This window comes from Sphaeramia orbicularis, chromosome 4 (genome assembly GCF_902148855.1).
Source record: "Sphaeramia orbicularis chromosome 4, fSphaOr1.1, whole genome shotgun sequence".
NCBI lineage: Eukaryota > Metazoa > Chordata > Actinopteri > Kurtiformes > Apogonidae > Sphaeramia > Sphaeramia orbicularis.
Genome location: NC_043960.1, coordinates 23,901,980 through 23,924,457, shown reverse-complemented (window position 1 = coordinate 23,924,457; position 22,478 = coordinate 23,901,980). Strand labels below are relative to the sequence as shown.

The window sequence follows — 22,478 nt, the reverse complement described above, 5'->3', positions numbered from 1 at the left end:
TTACCGTCCAGTTTTGAGGCAATGAAAAAAACTGTCCCACTCAGTCCCATTGAAGCCCAGAGACGCCCGGCGTCTACAGACAAATGCACTGAGCAGAGATGTATGAGAAAACAGCGCAACGGGAATGGAGGAGAAGTGAACAACATCGAGTCGCTGATTTGTGATAAAGCTGATTCTGAACGAACTCAACTCGAAATTTGTAAAATACTGCAAAATTATAAAAAAAAAATAAAAAAAAAAAAACCAAAAAAACCACACAGAACACACAATAAAGTATATAGCTCATTGTTTACACACACATCTGAATTACGGTATCATCAAGTTTTCTTCTTCGAACTCTAAGTCATAGCTGGTTATTTTGACAATTGGTCAAAATAACACTATCAGACAGATCTATAAAGTAAACAGTCTTATAATCTTCACATGCTCTGTTGGCTTAGCTCTGTTGTTTTTTTTTTTTTCTTTGTAAACAGAAAACAGCCACAATACAACCACAAATCACCTGTTTTCTGTACATTTTGTGTTGTCAATAGTTGCACTAAAGAAGCTTTGTTGATCCATATTTCAGACTAAATGAACTGCAACAGTTCTGACCTTGTTCTGAAAATTCCAAACAGTGAACTCAGCAAAGATAACAACATCACATAATAACAATACACCTTCAAAAAACTTCATAATCAAACTCGAAAAACGCCGTGATTTCAGCATCGAACTCCATTCTTTTCATTTCGATCTGTGTCCAGTGATGAAAACAGCAGTTCTTTTATTTAGCTTTTATTACTTTCTTCTTGTCACTTTGTTTGTTGTTATTTCTTTGTGGTTTTCATCCTATCTAGTCACTTTCTGATGCTTTGGTCAAAGGCCCCTTGGTGTTAGTTTTCCTCACCATTGGAAACCAGAAGTGACTCACTACTCCCTCTAGTGGTCACATCAATCCCCCAAACCATTGGTATGAATGTACTCAGAATGTATAGATGTGAGCATCTTTAAACACATTAATAATTGTTTTTACCCCCCCAAGATGAGGCAAGGGCTATTGTTTTTGGTTCAGTTTGTTTGTTACCATTTTAGCAGCAAAACAAGTAGTTGAATTCATACCAAATTGGGTTTATAGATTGCCAGTGACCCAGGATAGATCGGATTACATTTTGGGAACAGTAGTTCAAAGTTTACATTTTTTTAGGAATTTTGAAAATGTTTCCCCCCCCCCCCATTTACTAATAATGGGCTAAATTTCACATGTCTCTAGCAGCAAAACTATTCATTCAATTCATACCAAATTGGGTTTAAAGATTTCCAGTGATCCAGAATAGATGTCATTACATTTTGGGAAAAGTAGGTTGTTCTTTATAAACCTAATCTGCAGTGATATGTTAAAGTGTAAAAAATTGCTTGATATCGTTATGTGTCTGTAATTAACAGCTTTTTTTAACAAAAAGACGTTGGTTTTTTTGCATATTATTTCCATGAAGTCAGTAATAACTAGTATTAGAGTATGTTAAAATGTGACAAAACATTAGATTAGCTGCATTAAAAATGTTTTCACACAGTAGATCAGTAAATACATGTTTATTTGCTTCAAAAATTAAACGCATGACATGCAGCTGAGTGGATATTTTTGCAACTTCATAAAAAGTAGGTTCAGAATTTTTTTTTTTTTTTTTTTTTTTTCAATTGCATTGTTTTTTTAATGTCTAAAGAGGAATAAAAATACTCAGGAAAAAAAATCTTGATTCAAGTTCTCATAATTCATGCATGAAAGGGTTAATCTTTTTTTCCCCCTCCCATTTACTTATAATGAGTGAAATTTTAAATGTCTATAAAAACATTCATTTTGTTTCAATTTTCTTTAAACTTGGCACATACAGTACAGGCCAAAAGTTTGGACACACCTTCTCATTCTTCGCATTTTCTTTATTTTCATGACTATTTACATTGTAGATTCTCACTGAAGGCATCAAAACTATGAATGAACACATGTGGAATTATGTACTTAACAAAAAAGTGTGAAATAACTGAAAACATCTCTTATATTCTAGTTTCTTCAAAGTAGCCACCCTTAGCTCTGACGACTGTTTTGCACACTCTTGGCATTCTCTTGATGAGCTTCCAGAGGTAGTCATCTGAAATGGTTTTCACTTCATAGCTGTGCCTTGTCAGGGTTACTTAGTGGAATTTCTTGCCTTATTGATGGGGTTGGGACCATCAGTTGTGTTGTGCAGAAGTCAGGTTGATGCACAGCTGACAGCCCTATTGGACAACTGTTAGAATACATATTATGGCGAGAACCAATCAGCTAAGTAAAGACAAACGAGTGGCCATCATTACTTTAAGAAATGAAGGTCAGTCAGTCTAGAAAATTTCAAAAACTTTGAATGTGTCCCCAAGTGCAGTCGCAAAAACCATCAAGCGCTCCAACAAAACTGGCTCACATGAGGACCGCCCCAGGAAAGGAAGACCAAGAGTCACCTCTGATGCTGAAGATAAGTTCATCTGAGTCACCAGCCTCAGAAATCGCAAATTACAGCAGCTCAGATTAGAGACCAGATGAATACCACACAGAGCTCTAGCAGCAGACACATCTCTACAACAACTGTTAAGAGGAGACTGCGTGAATCAGGCCTTCATGGTCAAATAGCTGCTAGGAAACCACTGCTCAGGAGAGGCAACAAACAGAAGAGATTTATTTGGGCCAAGAAACCCAAGGAATGGACATTAGACCAGTGGAAATCTGTGCTTTGGTCTGATGAGTCCAAATTTGAGATCTTTGGATCCAACCGCCGTGTCTTTGTGCGACGCAGAAAAGGTGAACGGATGGATGCTACATGCCTGGTTCCCACCGTGAAGCATGGAGGGGGAGGTGTGATGGTGTGGGGGGTGCTTTGCTGGTGACGCTGTTGGGGATTTATTCAAGATTGAAGGCAACCTGAATCAGCATGGCTACCACAGCATCCTGAAGTGACATGCCATTCCATCCAGTCTGCGTTTAGTTGGACCATCATTTATGTTTCAACAGGACAATGACCCCAAACACACCTCCAGGCTGTGTGAGGGATATTTGACCAAGAAGGAGAGTGATGGAGTGCTGCGCCAGATGACCTGGCCTCCACAGTCACCGGACCTGAACCCAATCGAGATGGTTTGGGGTGAGTTGGACCACAGAGTGAAGGCAAAAGGGCCAACAAGTGCTAAGCATCTCTGGGAACTTCTTCAAGACTGTTGGGAAACCATTTCAGGTGACTACCTCTGGAAGCTCATCAAGAGAATGCCAAGAGTGTGCAAGGCAGTCATCAGAGCTAAGGGTGGCTACTTTGAAGAAACTAGAATATAAGAGATGTTTTCAGTTATTTCACACTTTTTTGTTAAGTACATAATTCCACATGTGTTCATTCATAGTTTTGATGCCTTCAGTGAGAATCTACAATGTAAATAGTCATGAAAATAAAGAAAATGCAAAGAATGAGAAGGTGTGTCCAAACTTTTGGCCTGTACTGTATATAGAGGCAATTGATATGCTGACATCAGCTGGATCGATGCCAAAAAAGGGTACAGTGCGTGTGAGGGGCAGGGTTTTTTGTGCCTGGAACCACTTGTTTTTTTGTTGTTGTTTTTTTGTTGTTGTTTTGTTTAATAAAGTGTTTATTAAAAAGTTTTTTTGTTTTTGTTTTTTTTTTTTTTTTTAGGAATTTCTTTAATATTTTTTTTCTCCCATTTACTTATAATGGGAGAAATTTCAAATGTCTATAAAAACATCCATTTTGTTTCAATTTTCTTCAAACTTGGCGCATATGTAGAGACAATTGATATACTGACATCACCACATGTACAGACATGATGACATCAGTTGAATCTATGCCAAAATAAGTTACAATATGTGCGAGGGGTGGGGGTTGTTGTGCCTGGCACCACTTGTTGGTATTCAAAGTAGAAATACTAGGTATAACCCCTTTAAACAGACATATTATATGGAACATTGCAGGCGAAAAATGATATTTTTGATGAAGTCATGAAACTCTGTCGAATCAACCCTGACTGGACCTGCTGTGAATCAATTTACCACCTCAGATATTTGGTGGAACAGATACTTTTCCCCTCTGTGATTAAGCCAAAGTTAACTTAAAAAGGCTTGAGTTCTTATTCTTCACAGCCACATCAGGGAAGCAGTAAATGTCATTTTTTGTATGTCTGTGAATGGAAACAAGACAGTAAATCTCAGTGTATTAGTGCAGTTTTCTGTCTGAAGGTGTCTGCAGGTGACCACAATGAAGAAACTGTGTTAACGATGGCTGATGAGAAAAGCAGTTTGAGGATGTGACTGTAGGAAAATTAACCACCGCTGGACATTTACAAGCTCATGTAGGGAAGCAGAGGGTACGTCCTTTTACTTCCCTAAAGTTTAATAACTTGTTTTGTAGTCATACATTTACATTTTTCAAAGGATAAAGTGTTTGAAAATATAAATACAAAATAGAGGCCCGTCATTATGCGTTATTAGGATGTTTATGAGGCGTATAGAAGCTGTCCAGGTCACCTAATATGAGAAATATATTAAAGTACATATGAGTGTAATAAAGCAGGTGTTTGCAGGTGTGGGTTACAAATGAGCATGGAACTGACAGGACAGTATTCTGTGATTTTTTTGTTTTGTTTTTTTTTAATTGCTAAAATGAGGAAAAAAACAAAAACAAAATACAAAATTGCACTGTCTGTATATGTTTACTTAATGCTGCTGAAGTTAATTTCCCTAAATAACTGTTAATTATTGCATTTATTATCATATATCTTTTACTATCCCCCGTGACCCTAGTGAGGAAAAAGCGGGTTCAGAAAATGAATGAATGAATGAATCTTTTACTATCTTTTTCGTTTTTTGGTTCTACTGTTTAAAAAAGCAGCCAACTGCAGGGGAAAAGGGATTTTTTTTTAGAATACTTTTTTTTGGCACTGCATATTCATTTGTTGTAATTTTTTTTTTTTCCTACTAGAAAAACACTCTAGTCAATAGTGTTTTTCATTAAAAATGTATTTTCTCATCTTCAGAAAATATTACTAACTTTCTCATCATATCACATCCCTCAATTAAATCAGTAATAAGCTTAAACGGTGGTTTGCATAATAAGAGGGAAACCACTTATGCAACTTCTCAGTTTAACAGTACGAAGTCCATGGATTTTCTAAATCTACCAAATCCCAAAAGTTTGTGTTGTTGCACTAGTGTGATTATCCCCTTTTCCAGGAACTTTACCAGAAACGTTATATTATATCTGAAAAATGCAGCTGAAAAGATAGATAGATAGATAGATAGATAGATAGATAGATAGATAGATAGATAGATAGATAGATAGATAGATAGATAGATAGATAGATAGATAGATAGATAGATAGATAGATAGATAGATAGATAGATAGATAGATAGAATGTAGAATATGTGTAATGTGCTGTGGACGATGAGACATTCAAAGTGTTCACAATTTGGGCGAACATTTTTTCGCAGATTGGTGAACCTCTGCCCAGGCTTTATTTCTGAGAGTCTCTGCCTTTGCAAGTTTTTTTTTTTTTTTTTCCATGCCCAGTCATGTTACTGACCTGTTGCCACTAATAGTAACAGAATTCAGATTCAGAATACTTTATTAATCACAGAGGATGATGATGATTAATAATAATAATAATAATAATAATAATAATAATAATAATAACTAGAAGCACTCGGAGAGCGCAGACCTCCGCCAAGGATGATCAGTGGCCCCCCCCCCGTGGGCCCCCACGCCAAGGAGGTTATGTTTTTGCCAGGGTTTGTTTGTTTGTTTGTCTGTCTGTCTGTCTGTCTGTCTGTTTGTCTGTCTGTTTGTCTGTCCGTTAGTGTGCAACATAACTCAAAAAGTTATGGACAGATTTTGATGAAATTTTCAGGGTTTGTTGGAAATGGGCCCCCCCGTGGGCCCCCCCACCTTTGATCACCACCAAAATTTAATCATTTCTTCCTTATCCCATTTCCAACAAACCCTGAAAATTTCATCAAAATCTGTCCATAACTTTTTGAGTTATGTTGCACACTAACGGACAGACAAACAGACAGACAGACAAACAAACAAACCCTGGCAAAAACATAACCTCCTTGGCGGAGGTAATAATAATAATAATAATATTGATTTCATATTAACAAATTAAGATGGATGGATGGATGGATAGATGGATAGATAGATAGATAGGTAGGTAGGTAGGTAGGTAGGTAGGTAGATAGATAGATAGATAGATAGATAGATAGATAGATAGATAGATAGATAGATAGATAGATAGATAGATAGATAGATAGATAGATAGATAGATAGATAGATACTTTTTCCAACCCAATGTCAGAGAAAAATCAACATTTGTGCCAAATTTGAGGGAACTTCCTCGACCCCGTCCCCAAGATCTAACTTTCACAACAATCCAAGAGACAATGTGTGTGGCCTACACTGTCAAGAGTGCATAGAGGTAAAAAAAAAAAAAAAAAAAAAGTGTTTCTACAACAAGGCTTCCTCTGTTTGGATGTACCTCTTTGTCAGCTCAGTTCATTTCCAAACATATCATTTATTTAATCTAAAAATGGCAGCCCTGTGGTTCTTCCTCATCTGTATTTGACCGTCTCTTTTCTTGGTATTTCACTTTGCAGAGGAGACCCTTTGTTTCCTCCCGTCCACACCCCCACAGCCCTCTGCCCTCCTTTTACACTTGTAGCGGTGTCTCCCTGCTGTACCTGTCCTGCCCAGTCACTGGTGGAAAATTACCTAGCTGATTTACAGTGTGATATTAGGCAGCCATAATGGGCCACTAAAGCAGATAATATGGGCTACAAATCTCAGGAAGGAGCGACACTTTAACTGCTTGTTGGCGTTTGATCATATGTCTGTTCTGTGCACATTTATCACGACCCAAAACAGGATGAATATTCATCCACATTTGCAAAGGTTTTGAGTCTTACAGCACACAATGATGTAGAGGGCCAGTGTGTACTAATCTACACAAAATACACAAATGCACACACACACACACACATCAGCAGGCACTACGTCAATTGTTTTGAAACCAAACATATATTGATGTCATAATCATACCTAACACTATTATCCATACCTTTTCAGAAACTTTTGCCCATATGAGTAATCAGGAAAGCAAACGTCAAAGAGTGTGTGATTTGCTGAATGCACTCGTCACACCAAAGGAGATTTCAAAAATAGTTGGAGTGTCCATAAAGACTGTTTATAATGTAAAGAAGAGAATGACTATGAGCAAGACTATTACGAGAAAGTCTGGAAGATACTATTAAAGAAGAATGGGAGAAGTTGTCACCCGAATATTTGAGGAACACTTGCGCAAGTTTCAGGAAGCGTGTGAAGGTAGTTACTGAGAAAGAAGGAGGACACATAGAATAAAAACATTTTCTATTATGTCAATTTTCTTGTGGCAAATAAATTCTCATGACTTTCAATAAACTAATTGGTCATACACTGTCTTTCAATCCCTGCCTCAAAATATTGTAAATTTTGCTTCCCCACCCTGTATATTTATAGTAGTATATCGGTATTGGCGATACTAGCTCTGCGATACTAGCCATGTATTTACCTGGTATCGGATCGATACTAAAATTCCCGGTATCGCCCACCTTTAGAGAAAGCATGTCCTGTATGGGATTTATTTGAATACAGTGTGTGAGGAAAATAAAAGATATGAAAAAACTCTAAACTAATACTAAAACTAAACTATACATTTAGAAAAAAAAAGAAAACTAATAAAAACTAGCAAACTTGCACTAAAAACGAACTAAAACTAACAGAAAGAGAGAAAAAAAAAGGTCAAAACTAAATAAAACTAAGCTATAATGAAAAATCCAAAACTATTATGACCTTGGCGTGGACATGTGGATTATAATGTGTGCGTGTGTTAGACGGTTGTGCGGACATGCTTCTTTACATCAGGGGCTTATGGGAAATTAGTGTTGCATGTTGAACTTCAGAAGGAATAAAGAAGACTTAAAAAATAATCCCTTTAAGTAATACGTTGATTTTAGTTGTATAACTGTATTCTTATTACCAACTCCATAAACTGTAACCATGACTTATTACCGTAACTGCATTTAGTTACAGTTAACCATAGCTTAACCTTTGAAATACACAATCCTCCATTATTCCCAACACTGTCTCCATGTTGATAGAGGGTCTGAGGTTTTCAGTTATGGTGTTAGTGTCACAATGAACCATTCTACCATCATCTCAGTCTTCAGATGCTTTTGTGAAACACGACCCTGTTCTGTGTTGAAGTAAAGTATCCTGGCCCTCGTCGTAGAAACAGACTCATCTGCCTGAGAGCAAATGTATCTTTGACTCTGGCAGATGAGTCTGGCACGGCTCCCTCTCAAACTGATTTTCATCCGGTGTTGATCTGGCTTAGCCAACCACAAATGTTTGAGAACAGAGAACCTGCTGCTCTCTCCTCTCTATGCAAATCAAGAGACTATATATAAAGATAGATGATATGATGTCATTTCACGGATGTGGGGAAAAAAAGAAGTCACTGTTCCGAGCTTCTGCGTGGAAACAGAGCGGCTGAGTAGAATCTATAGTGTTATCGGCGATCAGTAATTACAGCTGTCAATCATGTATTTAAGCCCCTTTCTATCTGAAATCATGATTGTTTTCAAGCTGGAGAAAATCTAACCTAGAGCTGGAGGTTTTAGAGGCTGGATTCTTATTTTCTATCAGACCTCCTGATGCAAAATTTCTCAATTTCCTCAATTTCCTAAGGGACAAAACGATCAATAAAGTTCTATCTAATCTAATCTGGAAGGTATTTTGGAATTTTTGGCCGATAATGCCAAGAAACAATTGCATTCTGCAGCTTTAAGAGGTATTTGACGTGGCTATTATTAGTATATAGTATGTTGTATTATAGTCTATTGATAATGAGTCAGTATATAATGTCAGTATTTACTTGGGATACCTGAATAACATATCATGGAATGTACAGATACAGTGAGCTCAGTTTTTTTTCCTGCATAAAAGCCATTTGAATGGATATTATAATAGTGCACTCACATCTGGGGTATAGACCACAGATTATTAAAAGAATATGCTGTTTTTATGCACTAGATTTCTTATTAACAGCCAAATATTTTCAAAGATCACTGACAGTGAGTGGAAGCTAATTTTACTGACTGCATGTACAGATATCTGTTGCTTTTAAGACATAATAATCATACATTCCTTTGCAGCGGACCACATTTGTATATACAGGGTGTCCCATAAGTCTCCACACAGAAAAAATAAACGTTTCTTGACATAAACCATTTTTATTTATATAACATGCTCTATATGACTGCCATTTTGTCGGGAACACATTTCAATGCGTGTCTGCTGAAGAACTATAAAGAAGAAATATAAAGAAATACATGTTAGAACCATTTATGTATGGAATGTATTATGTCTCCTATGTATGAAGACTTATGGGACACCCTGTTTAAAAAAAACAACAAAAAAAAACAAAACCCACCCCTCACACATATTGTATCTTATTTTGGCATCAATCCCGCTGATGCCATCATGTCTATGCGTGTGCTGATGTCAGCATATGAATTGCCTCTATGTATGTGTCAAGTCTGAAGTAAATTGAAACAAAATGGGTGTTTTTTTAAATAGATATTTGAAATTTCACCCATTATAAGTAAATGGGAGAATTTTTTTTTTTTTTTAAATTCATAAAATATTTGATGTTTGACCTCCTTTTCTCAAAATGTAACCACATCTATTCTGGGTCACTGGTAATCCATAAACCCAATTTGGTATGAATTCAACTAATAGTTTTGCTGCTACAGACATGTGAAATTTTGCCCATTATAAGTAAATGGGGAAAAAATAAATAAATAAATAAAAATTCATAAAAAAATTTAACTTTGACCTACTGTTCCCAAAATGTAATCAGATCTATTCTGGGTCACTGACAAACTATAAACCTGATTTGGTACGAATTCAATCAGTAGTTCTGTTGTTAGAGTGTTAACAAACAAAGAAACAAACAAACCAAACCATAAACAGTTCTCCTTTCCGCCCCTACAGGGGGCAGGGTAAAAAAAACTTTACATTCAGTAACATTAATCTGGCTGTTCCTGCTAAAACATAAATAATTTTTCCTGCCCAAGGTTTACAAGAACATGACTTCATGTATTTAGTGATTTTGTTTCTTTTCTAATACAGGTCTCATTTAACCTATGGTGTTACGCTCTGAATACTAAGTATTTCCACAGACAAAAAAAAAGTAAATAAAGCAAATTGCACTTTCACATTTGAGTGATTTGAAGCAGTTTGCAGTAATGGTTGTGATCCCCTGGAAGCGCCTCATAGTGCAGTAATACAGAATGCTGTCAGATTCCAAGGCTACGTTAGTAGGCTTTTTTAAGCACGTCTTTTCTCAAACAAATTCATCGACGCACTGTGTTGGAGTGATGAGGTTTGTTCTGTTCTACTCTTCGCCTGCAGGAAGCCGTTTTGTGCATCCATATTCAACAGCCTGTCTTTGTAGAAAATGTTAGCGTACAAAAGATGCCAGGAGCATTCAACTTTGTGTATGACTGCATACAAGTTCTAAAAATAAATAAATAAATCTATATTTAACTGTCCATAGCACAGGCATTGTACTGAGACTTCACAGACGTTTTCCATTAAATTATAAATATTAATTTTCTAAATCTCTTTTCACCATTCAAGTCCATGAAGCAATTCCTGTTTTTTTTTTTGTTTTTTTTTTTTGTTTTTTTTTTGCATGTTGGTCTTGATATCAAAGCAGTATTAAGTAAAATCTCTGCTTGCTTCAAAGAGTCTGTGATTAATAGTGTTGAATGTGATGAAATGAAATGTAAAGCAAGAAAAGGGAGGTTTCAAGGTTTTAGCTTTTTTAAAGATAAAAGAAATAGCATTTAACAGTATCAGTGGAGATGAAAATCCTATCAGGTATGAAAATATATCACAATCATTCAAAACGTTACCTAGAAATAATGGGAAACCTTCATTTTATATTAATTCCAGCACTACTGAGTCGCAAAATCATTCAACCAATAAAACAACTTAATAAATGGGTTTCTGGCAGTTGCAAAATAAAGTTAAAATGTTAAAATCTACACTCCCTCAAAAGTCTACTCGAGGTTGGCTTCAAATAGAATCAATCTCCACATACTCACATGTTAAAATGACCCATTTTACAGCAGGAAATAAAAATGTATTTTGTGTCAGGCTTAAACATATTGTTCTCTATGGCAAATATCTCCTGAATGGCATTTGATTGACAGTTAAATTACCAAGTCTATTTATTACCAACAGATTAATGTAGTTGTTTTTAAAGAAGTTACATCATCTAAACCAGGGGTCACCAACCTGGTGCCCGTGGGTGCAGCTAAAACTGTTTTGTGGCATTTAATATCATTGTGTTGATTACCAGAGAGCGAGGTGTTTTCAGATAATTAGCAATCGGGTTAGTTTGGTGAATTTAACCACTCGTTCATTCCGAGCTAACATTTCTTGACTGCTTATGGTCACGTCTGACTCAAATAATTAGAAAATGTGCCAAAAAAAAAGAGCAAAGTTGCAGTTTTATGTAACAAGACGTGCTATAGTTTTCAGCAGTTTCACACATATTTACTTCCAACTGTATGAAATTATATGGACTTCTATTAAACATGAACATATGTATTGTGGGTAAGTTTTTCACAGATCAGACTTGAATATGTCTTAGGAGTGAAAAGAACTCCTCTCTGTACAAAGTAAATAAACGCAGTACATTGAATGCGCTTAAAAATGTTTTCTTTCGTTTGCTTCTAAAAAGGCCATTACAAGGAACTGGCTCAAAACTGATTCACCCTGTGAGGAGCAGTGGCCAGGTATAATAGACGAAATTGACTTATTACCTACAGCTCAAGGAACATATCTTCATAAAGTGCTGGAGAAAATAGCTGGACTATAAACAAAACAATGCATAATTACTACTGTCTGTCATTAAAATATATTTTGTGTTCAACCAGTGACCCCTAGTTTCTGTGTTGTATTGTACCTGTTGATAAAACAAATAAAAATAAAGTATACATTAAAAAAAAAATTCTTTCCCTTCTTTGCCATGACCTTTTCAGATCGCTATGTGCTGGTTGGCAGCCATCATGACGGTGACCAGGGAGGCGGGGCTTCAGCCATTATGAATCAGCTCATCGCCGCGTTCACAGAGCAGACCAAACGAGGATGGGTGCCGGACCGTACCACTGTGTTTTGTTCATGGGGAGGTTCGGCCTTGGGGAACATCGGCTCGTATGAATGGGGAAAGGTCAGTAAGCACAAAGATCTGTTTTTAGAAATGTTTGCACGAGGGTCAGAGGTGGTTAGTTTGGGGATTATTTAAGCAGTACTACCCACCAGCGACATACGGTATAGGGTACCATACCACTCTGCAACCTCTTTAGTACGTTGATAATGATACAATTTTGTGTTTTTAACCATTTATAGGGCAGTCATAGAAATACTTCAACCTTAGTGTGTTATTGGAGGATATAAGACTTTATTATTTTAATGAAATTTTCCCTTTTTTTTTATTGTTATGTAGAAAATCAAGGTTAAAGAAATTACCATATTTGATTCCTTACCCGAAAGTAGCAAAATTCAAGAAGTAAATATAAAAAATACAATCAGAACACATGTAAGATACTAGGAACATGTATTTTAGAACATTAGACCAACATAAGTGCTGATCCAGACCCCTGTCCACATCCACATTCTCCCTTTGAACATCACTCCTTACATTAGTACTAGGGATGCACCGATACCGATACGAGTATCGGCATCGGCTCCGATACTCAGTGTGTGTACTCATACTCGTAAAAGTAATCCGATACAATTGCACCAATACCACTTGCAGCCGTGTGACTTTCACAGTTCAGTGCAGCAGGTGGAATAATGTGTGTGGAGTGTGAAGAGTGTTGAGATTTTCAAAATAAATGACGGTGATAAAAGTAACACTGACTGACAGTAACGTTACAGACACAGACAGATACGGACGCAGCGTTCTGTCCATCCTCTGCGTACATTCCATCTGTTTTCCAGGTCCTCGCGGATGCGTAAACAGAATGAGAATACCAGCAGGTGTACGGAGAGGTGCGGACCGCCGCCAGTGGAAGTGAAAACGAAACTTATCACTCATTTCTCTTTTCTCTTCCTGCTGAAGCTAAACTTTTAAACCTTACCAGAGAAAACGCTGCAATATTAGTATGACATTAGTGTTACCTCTGTCGTCTCCATGTTTGTTATTACTGACTTTCTTCTTCTTCTTCTCAAAAGAACTTTGCTCTTCTTCATGGTATTTGTCCAGTATGGTTAATTCAGAGCGGCGCCCCCTGGTGGATTAATTGAGAAACGCTCATTCCAACACATTAAATGTCAGTAGCAGCACTTTGTTCCAGTCAGACTAATGACAACGACAATAAAGCACATTTACAAAAGGAACTAAGAACTGGAATGGGATTATTAAGTACTGGTATCGGTACTCGGTATCTGCAAGTACTCAAATGTAAGTACTCGTACTCAGTCTGGAAAAAAGTGGTATCGGTGCATCCCTAATTAGTACCATTACTTCATGGTGCCTAACAAAGCAGGTACACTCACTATTCATGCAGAGGTGGACCTTACAGACCCTGTAGACCACACTGGACCTGAGATTGTTGCCTTGCTGTCCTCACTGTAACTGTTCCTGTCACAGCCTTGTAATGTGTGCTGAAATGAACAGAAATAGTCATTTGCCCGATAAAGGGTTAAATGATTTGCCAATAATCAACTAAATGCGACTGAGGCTGTCATTGGTGAACACATGACTTTTCATATTAATGAGTTTTCTCGTAATGACATGTAATGCTGCTTGAAACAAGGCTAGTTGGTGAAAATGTATTTTTTTTTTATAACGGTCACAAAGAGTTTATTTTCAACAGTAATCCCAAACCAAAAGAAAAATCCCATTGCCATCTAGATGTGGCAACCTCCGTGTTACCAACAAAAATGATATCCTCCTTGCAACATTCTATATGAGCTAGGACATATATAGTTCCTGAATGGTTGAAAGTGTCCATTAGCAGCACCAATTTAACCTTTATGGCAGTACTTATAGTCAAGCTCATCAGTAGTCTGAATGTTGCTGCTTTCAACTTGGGTACAAAATGGATGAAAAACACATTTTCCTTTTCATCCATTTTACACCCATTAGTCAGTGAAGACGTTTCCTTTCCATCTTTCCCCCAGTACAGTTAACCTGTTAATGAGTTCCTTTGCCAGGCTGGCAGAGAGTCTTAATAATTAGGCTTCAATAAGAGACATTGTTCCTCTTATTAGATTGTACCCAGTTATTAATCCAAGGATGTCTATGCAACAGTCACTTGAACTTGAAAGATTCATAAGACGATGGTGTGTTTCTGAATTGAAATTACATTTGAACACTAGAAGAGAATAGGGCAATTAATTGGCAAAGACGATAATGTCATTAGAACTGGGAAGAAAGCATTTATTTTATTGACTAAAGATAATAATGATGATGTATCAGTGGGAGTCTGATGTTAATTATGCAGTTCTGTTTGTGGTTGGTAGTGATGTAATATGATTATCACTCAAGGTCTACCACTGTGACAGTATTTTGTATCTTGCACAATCAATCTTTTTTTTTTTTTTTGCACCTTTATACACTTATTCTTTGCACAGAGTACTTGCCTCATTTTATTTTTACTTTTATTTCCTTTACTGTGTTTTAGTTTAGTTTAAATTGTTTTTTTTTTTAAACTGTGCAGTTTATTTCTTTTATTTCATTTTAGTTTAGCTTAAAGGTGGGGTATGAGATCTTAGAAAAATGGTTCGAGCAAGCTACATTTTGAAAATACTCAGTTCAAAAGTCCAAACCCCTTTCTTCAGACGTCCCCCCAAAGCCACGCCTCCAGAATACTGGCCAGTGCAATTCTTGTTCTCCAGGGTTCACGAGCGCTGTATAGCAACAATTTGCCCGGCTCTGGTGGCCCTGGCTCTCTGGCTCTCCGGTGGCCCCGATCCATGCATACCTCATTCAGTCTCCTCCAACACCCCTGCTCTTACAGAACAGCCCCAGTTCATACCTATCTGGTTAATGTAGGGCTGCTCAATTATAGAAAAAAATAATAATCATGATTATTTTAGCAAAAATTGAAATCACGATTATTAACAACAATTATTTGTTAACCTTAAAGTTGTTTTTTTCCCCTTGCAAAACAGTGTAAAATATACTCTTTAAACATAAATAAAGCTTTTAAACACTGAAACAAAGTATGTTCACTTTTGTACGAAACAAAAAAATCTTTGAATGCAAATAAGTATACTGTAAATTCAAGTATGTTTCCTTTTGTAAACAAATAGTGCACTGGAATTAAACTGCTATAGACTTGCCATAGAACTGGAGCAATAAAAAAAACAACTCACGTAAAGTGCAAATTATAAATTGAAGTATGTTCAATGTAGTAGCAGCTCATGTAAAATGACGTCTTGAAGGCAAAACATAGCATTTGTCCAGTGGATTCACCATTTCTCTGAAGCCCGAGTTGTCAGTGGTGTTAATGGAGCACATACCTTTAACCAGGTAATAGACAGTGGAGTCTGTTATCTTTTCTCTCCGATGTTTATGAGTAGGGAGTTGCAGCGTCAAGAGATTCGGAGATTGAAGATTGCATTGCGGACAAAGTTGTAGATGGAGTTGTGTTTTTTGTGTTTTGGTTTTTCATCAGATTATCATAAAGGTGGTGGTGGTTCAACTTTAGATGGTTACAAAGGTTTGTTGTGTTACCGGTCGGTGCGGACACAACTACGAAACACTTTTTGCACGTGATGAGTTTTTGCTCTTTGTCTTCTTCATCAAACCCAAAGTGATTCCATACAATTGAATTTGACTTGCCTTTTTTGTAGGGATGTCCAATAATATCGGCCCACTAATATTATCAGCCCGATATTGGCATAAAAATGTAATATTGGTGAATATCGTTATCGGTTTGTTTGCCTATCATTAAAACCGATAAAATAATGCCTTGATTTCATCAGCATTTACTGACGCATAAATGAAGCATTGTTTGTAGCTGAAAGAAATGTGCAGTTTTCAAAACTGTACAGTAGAGTTGCTACACTGTAATAGACTCATGGAGGGAGGGAAAGAAAATAAATAAATATGGCATTTTTTCCACAACTTAAGTTGAAGTATGTATTCTTTGCACAGACAGTGTTTACATTTTGAAAGCCTTGTTGCATTTGAGAATGCATCCAATGGGGCATCACAATAAAATTAGGCATGATGTGTTAATTCCATGACAGGAGATATGTGATGTTACCTAAAATTAGTTTAATATCCTACATATATCGGCAGCAGTATCGGTAGATAGCGGAATCGGAAATTAAGCGTTGAACAATATCGGCATATCGGTTTTTGGCAAAAAAGCCAATATCGGAGATCCCTACTTTTTTGTTTACCAAGCTCTTCTGCTGTGATTCTTTTGCCATTTTTCAAGACCGGTAGATACAACTTTCCTCGTGAGGTGGACCTGCTGGCTAGCTGGCAGCTGTAGCTTGGGGGTGGGGGGGTGGGCAGAGCAGCTCATGGTAGCTTGCGTGCACGTGAATTAAAACTAAAAATTAATAATAATTTTTTCTCGATTACATAATTTTTGTAATCGTTGAACATAATTATCAAAATCGTAATTGATTTTTAATTAATTGCACAGCCCTAGGTTAACGTTACATTTCCTACTGATTTATGTTTGTGACAAAACAGTTTGCCGGTGAACTTTCCAACCTAATATAACTAATATAGCCAAGCTCTGGCTCTGGCTTCGTTTCCTGTACAAGTGCTCCAAACCTCTGAGAACGCACGATTCATGCACAAAGAGGGGTACGTGCAGCGGGGGGAGGGACAAATGGCAGATGAGTTTGATAGACATATCACCGTTCAATCATTTCGATTGGGCGCACAAAATGATCGGATGGTGTTTTTTTCAGTCCGTCCGTTCCAAAGGTGACTACATTTTTAACATTTTTGTGTTAGAACATTTAATTCATTGGTTGTAATCAGGGTGTGAAGGGGATTTTAAGCCTCTGGACGGAGGTTTTTAGTCCCAAGGTGCAGGACACAGCGTTATAAAAACAGCTTTGTTCCTGTTGTCGTCACTGAGCTCAATAAGAAATAGTGACATTGCACTTTACTAACTTATTTTGGTTATTTATTCCATTTCTTTGCTCTATTTATTATTATTGTGACTCCAAATTTTTAAATTTTATGTTCTTATCCTGGTTTTTATCCCAGACTGTTTTTATCTTGTCTGGGTTGTTATTGTGTTCTATTGCATCTTGTTTTTATTTATTTGATCTTATTTATTTATTTTATTCTTTTACTTATCCATGCTGCTGTACTGATGAATGGTGGAACACTGAGCACTTTTTGTCCTGTCTGTAAGCTCGATCAAGTACCTGTCTTACATGTTCAACGTATGTCTTGTTGTAATACCAAAGCAATCACCTAGACTGCAAAACAAATCTAGCTACGGGTACAAATAAAGTAACCTTGAACCTTGATAGTAAAATATGCTTCAGTAAAACATCGCGCACCCCACCTTTAACTGTTTACATTAGTCGTGTGAAGGGAACTTGCAAAGTAAGAATTTCATTGCTCAGTACTTCTGTGTATATGACTTTAATCTTGAATCTGCAGCCAAGGAAAAAATTATTAAACCATCAAAAGTAATCAAAAACAGTGGTAAAGCAATCAAGTGCTAACTCCTGTGTGTATCATTTGACTAAAACAGACAAAAAAGAAAACATGGAATGCCTAAAAGCACTGTTTTTGTCAGTACAATGCCATAGATGTAAGAACTGAAGTGATTTTGGTTATTATCAAGAAAACATGGAAAATGGATAGATATCAGCTCTTAAATGAAAGTTTTATGAGCTCTTTTTGTTGTTATTATATTTGTCCAAACAAATGTACCTTTAGTTGTACCAGGCATTAAAATGAACAAGAAACTGAAGAAAACAAGGGGTGGTCTAATAATTTTTTTCGCGACTATATAACCCGTGTGTGTTCCCTTCAGGATAACAGTGTGGTCCTTCAGAGCAGTGCGGTGGCCTACGTCAGCCTGAACTCTCCAGTCAGAGGAACAGAGACCCTCAGAGCTGGAGCTTCTCCAACCCTGCTTCAACTCACTTCGGATATACAGCGGGTAACTATTACTATTACTATTACTATTACTACTGCCACAACCACTACAGCTGCAAACAGCCACGTAATGCATCTCATATGTACAGCAGAACACATGCTAAATTATATCTCATCCACTCTGATGTGGACCTCAATTGTGAGGTTCCAAACAACCTACAGTGAGGCGAAGTCCTACCCAACAAAGTAAAAAAATAAAGAAATGCATTTGAGTTTTTGGCTAATTTTGGCTAATTTTGGACAAGGACTGCCATCGGTTACACAAGTTTAACTGTTAGACCAGGAACATATGTAAATAAAACCTGTAACTTGACATGTAAAATTATGTTTTAAACATTTATACAACAAAGACTGAACAGATTGTGGAGAGACAAAGTTACAGAGTGCAGAGTCACTGAAGAAATCTCTGTAGCTTCAAGATGAACAAACTTGTAGTTATTTTCACCTCTCAATACTTTTCCACCAAACTCCGGTAGAATGTAAAATATGCCCAAATGACAGTGTTTTTGGTGTTCTTGATGTGTATCACATGCAAATAGAGATGCAGTCCACTGAGTTAACTTACAAAAGTCCTAGTTTGGGGTAAAGGTAGTGAAGTGACAAACATGTGTAAATACAGGATCAAAAAAATGTATCTCACCATTGACCACTGTTCATGTTTTCACAAAGGGGCACAGTCAGGGAACTATGAACATGTTGGGTGAAAAAAAAAACTTTAAGATAAACTTATTTTGTCATTTGTAGCTGATACATAACTCTTTGGGAGTCCTAAAATCAACTTTACTGTTTCTAAATGATGTCTAAAAAAAAAGGGTGAGTCCGTTGATTTTCATTGTTTTTAAAAGACTATATTTGACGTCCATATTTACATTTTTTGTCTCGTACTTTACTTGCCCAAAAGAGTACTAGTTTAAGATAAGATATGCCTTTATTAGTCCCATAAGGGGAAATTTGAGAATATTGAGTTTATATCTCAAACTTAATGATTATAGATTTTACACATTATTTATACTTATTCACTCCAAACATGATATTGGGATACTTTTAAATCTTTTGTGCTTGACAGATAATTTTGATTACCAGCCTTGAGTACTTGAGAATTTACCCTACGTAACCATAATCACTTTACCCTATGTAACCAGACTTCCCTTTGTATTTATATCTCACAATCCTAGACTGATTTTTTTTTTTTTTTCTTCGCCAAAACTGCAGGAGTTGCAGTTAACAAAATACCTGACATTATGGTATTGTTAATTTTGGCAACTTCAAGTGAAAACAGCAACTTTTGATATGCTGTTAAATTTGCCAATTTTTGATGTAGTTTTTTTACCCTATGTAACCGAGAGGTTTTTCACAAAGATTTCAGTGAAAATGGCTGAAATTGACAAATGTCTTTCTTTGGCCTTAAAGTACTAGAAATACCCTTTCCATCTATGTATTACACTTATATGCCAGGTAAATGTAGGCCGACTCATTATCAGCTAAACAATTCTTTTTTACCCTACATAACTGCTTGACCATGGCCAAAGCTAGGCGTGATTGGACACACTGGAAGAGGCAGGACTTCAGCTGCCTATAAGTCGCCAGTTTTTGATCATGGGGTGGCCATGGCTCAGGAGGTAGAATGGGTCGTCCGATAACTGAAAGGCTGGCGGTTCAAATCCTGCTCTCTCCTAGTCTTGTGTCATTGTATCCCTGGGCAAGACACTTCAACCCACCGTGCCTCCAGTGTCACTCACACTGGAAGCAGCTGCAGTAGTAATGAAGCCGTTTCCGTGTTTGTTGCTGCTGCGGTCATAATGTGGCTGCTTGGAGCTCTGCGACAAATTTCCGAAAATGCCCATGTGATCTACCAGCTCTGTTTATAAACACATGGACTGTTTATGGTGGCGTACACTTCGAAATCGTTCGCTGTGAGGGAAGAGATTCAGGTGCGTAATCACGGAAAGACTTACGGATTCGTGATACTTTGGTCATGACTTGGGTTTTACAGATTTGATGAAAAATTGGAGATGGACAAGAAGAGGCTGACCAAACTGATGCCTCTACTACCACAGTGTCGCGGAGATAAACAGATCAGCTGCACTTCGAGAGGCACTTCTATCTGAGCAAAGTCGGACAGAGCACAAAGCCGTTAAGTCGTGTCACCATAGCAGCTACTGATGTTACCACAGCAACCTCTGTAGATAGGCTGGAGAAGTCTGGAAATCAGATCTGACCGCATAACACAAATAACTGCAGATTTAAGACACTCCAACTGCCTGGAATTGGAACATAGTCTATGTATCCTCTTCTGTTCTTTTAGCAATTCAAATATTCTTTTCTTGGTAGATTGCCCAGTATATTAGTATCAAGAGTTTCAGGAAAATATAGAACTATTATTGCTGAACCTAAGTGCTACTCTATGTGTGAGATGATCTAAAAAAAAAAAAAAAAAAGGTGCAAATGTGTGGCTGTGTACACCTTGTAAGTGTGTGAGTTAGATATAGGAGGGAGAAAGGAAAGAAAAACCAGGATAATACTTAGTTACAGTCTGTACAATCTGTCTGTTGAATATTGTGATTACTGAGTCAGATTCAATGACTGAACAATCATTTACATGTTGGTGAGTTACATGCCAGTCAAAGATGGTTCTCTGCAACTTGTGTGTTCTCATGAGCAGTAAGATGTACTCCTTTTGTTATCATTGTCAAACTACAGCAGTGTTTTTCAACCTTGGGGTCGGGGCCCCACATGGGGTCGCCTGGAATTCAAATGGGGTCGCCTGAAATTTCTAGTAATTGATAAAAATAAAACCTTACTAATAAAAAAAACATATGGTGAGTTGGGAGACAATCCCAATCCATAAAAGACACGACAAACTCTGAAGCTGAAACTGAAACACTGTGGTACTGTTTATCTTTCAAATGTTCATTGTGGTCGGTTTAAGATGCTGCAGCTCTTTCATAATTCATAGTTGAGTTATTGTTTTTTTTTTGTTTTTTCAGTATTAATTGTCAGCCTTGTAAATCCAAGCTGGACTGACTGTACATATCCTGACCAAGGAATATAAAATTCTCACTTTGTGCAGTAATCTACACCTGTTTTTTCTGCCTCCGTCCACAAAAATGTACATTATATAGACTAAAGGTCGTCTAAAATTAACGTTTATTTGCAACATAGTATAGCAAACTATTACATGATCAAAAATAAATTAATTTCAGCAAAAAAAAAGTCTCCGTTTTGAATGTCTGGGGTCGCCAGAAACGTGTCATGTTAAAATGGGGTCCCGAGCCAAAAAAGGTTGGAAACCACTGAGCTACAGTGAAGTGAAAAACATTCAGTGGAGCCTTTTTTGCCATTACGGTCTTCTTGCATGTACTTTCTTTAGCTCTGTCAGTCTTGTGCTAAATAACACGATTGTTAAAATAAAACATAAAGTAAATATTGACAGAGAAGAATTCCCTGACTAAAGAGTGTCACCTGTTTTTTGGGAGGTGTTGGATCGTACTCCCAGGATGATCTAAATAAATCTCCCCTTCCTACACTTCAGTCATACAATCTGCACTGGCTAGTCTCCTGATTAAGTATAGCAGCTCAGTGATTCAGCCTCCCAAACTGTCGCTTTATTTCAACCTGGGGGTGTTTTACAGATATGTTCCACCCTTGCAGACATGTTCTTCCTCCTAAGTTTTTCCATCTCTTTAAACTCTGAAAACTTTTGCCTTATGAAACCACATGCCTTATCATCCCTCCCTTTTGTTTTTAATTCCTCTCTTTCCCCCTTCAGCAGAACATCCTTCTCTCCTTTTTTTTAATGCTCTCCTTCGATCACCTCCAAGTCTCCTCTTTCATCAGCACCACATCCCTTTCCGACTGCACTTTCTTATTTCTCATTAAAACCTCCCTCTCACGTCTTTGTTCTTTCTCTTTGTCTCTTCAGCTTATGGAATACAGTATTTTTATTTGTCTGTTTAGGTTAGTCATCCATCTTCAGCGAAGGTTGATGTTAATGTCACGCACCGATTCAGGTACAGAACATCACAATGGCCACACACTGCAGATAAATGTCACTTCATTCCTCTGCTCTACCATAAACTTAATTAGTAACAGTGGCCAAGTCTACCTAGTCCATCTGTAATGAAGCCTCAGACAGCCTCTGCCAAAGCAGAACAAAAAAAGAGAGGAAGTAGCTTCTACTTCAGATGTTCTTTAATGAAATACCTTTTAA

The 22,478-nt window shown here is 37.1% G+C and overlaps 1 protein-coding gene across 1 annotated transcript in view; it reads left to right on the top strand.

Moving 5' to 3' along the window:
- The window catches only part of naaladl2 (N-acetylated alpha-linked acidic dipeptidase like 2), an 801,028-nt gene that overhangs the window by 518,418 nt on the left and 260,132 nt on the right, over positions 1–22,478 (top strand). Inside the window, exons 9-10 of the mRNA XM_030132744.1 lie at positions 12,153–12,340; positions 18,144–18,272. Of these exons, the coding sequence (XP_029988604.1) occupies positions 12,153–12,340; positions 18,144–18,272 (317 nt within the window). The remainder of the gene's footprint in view (positions 1–12,152; positions 12,341–18,143; positions 18,273–22,478) is intronic.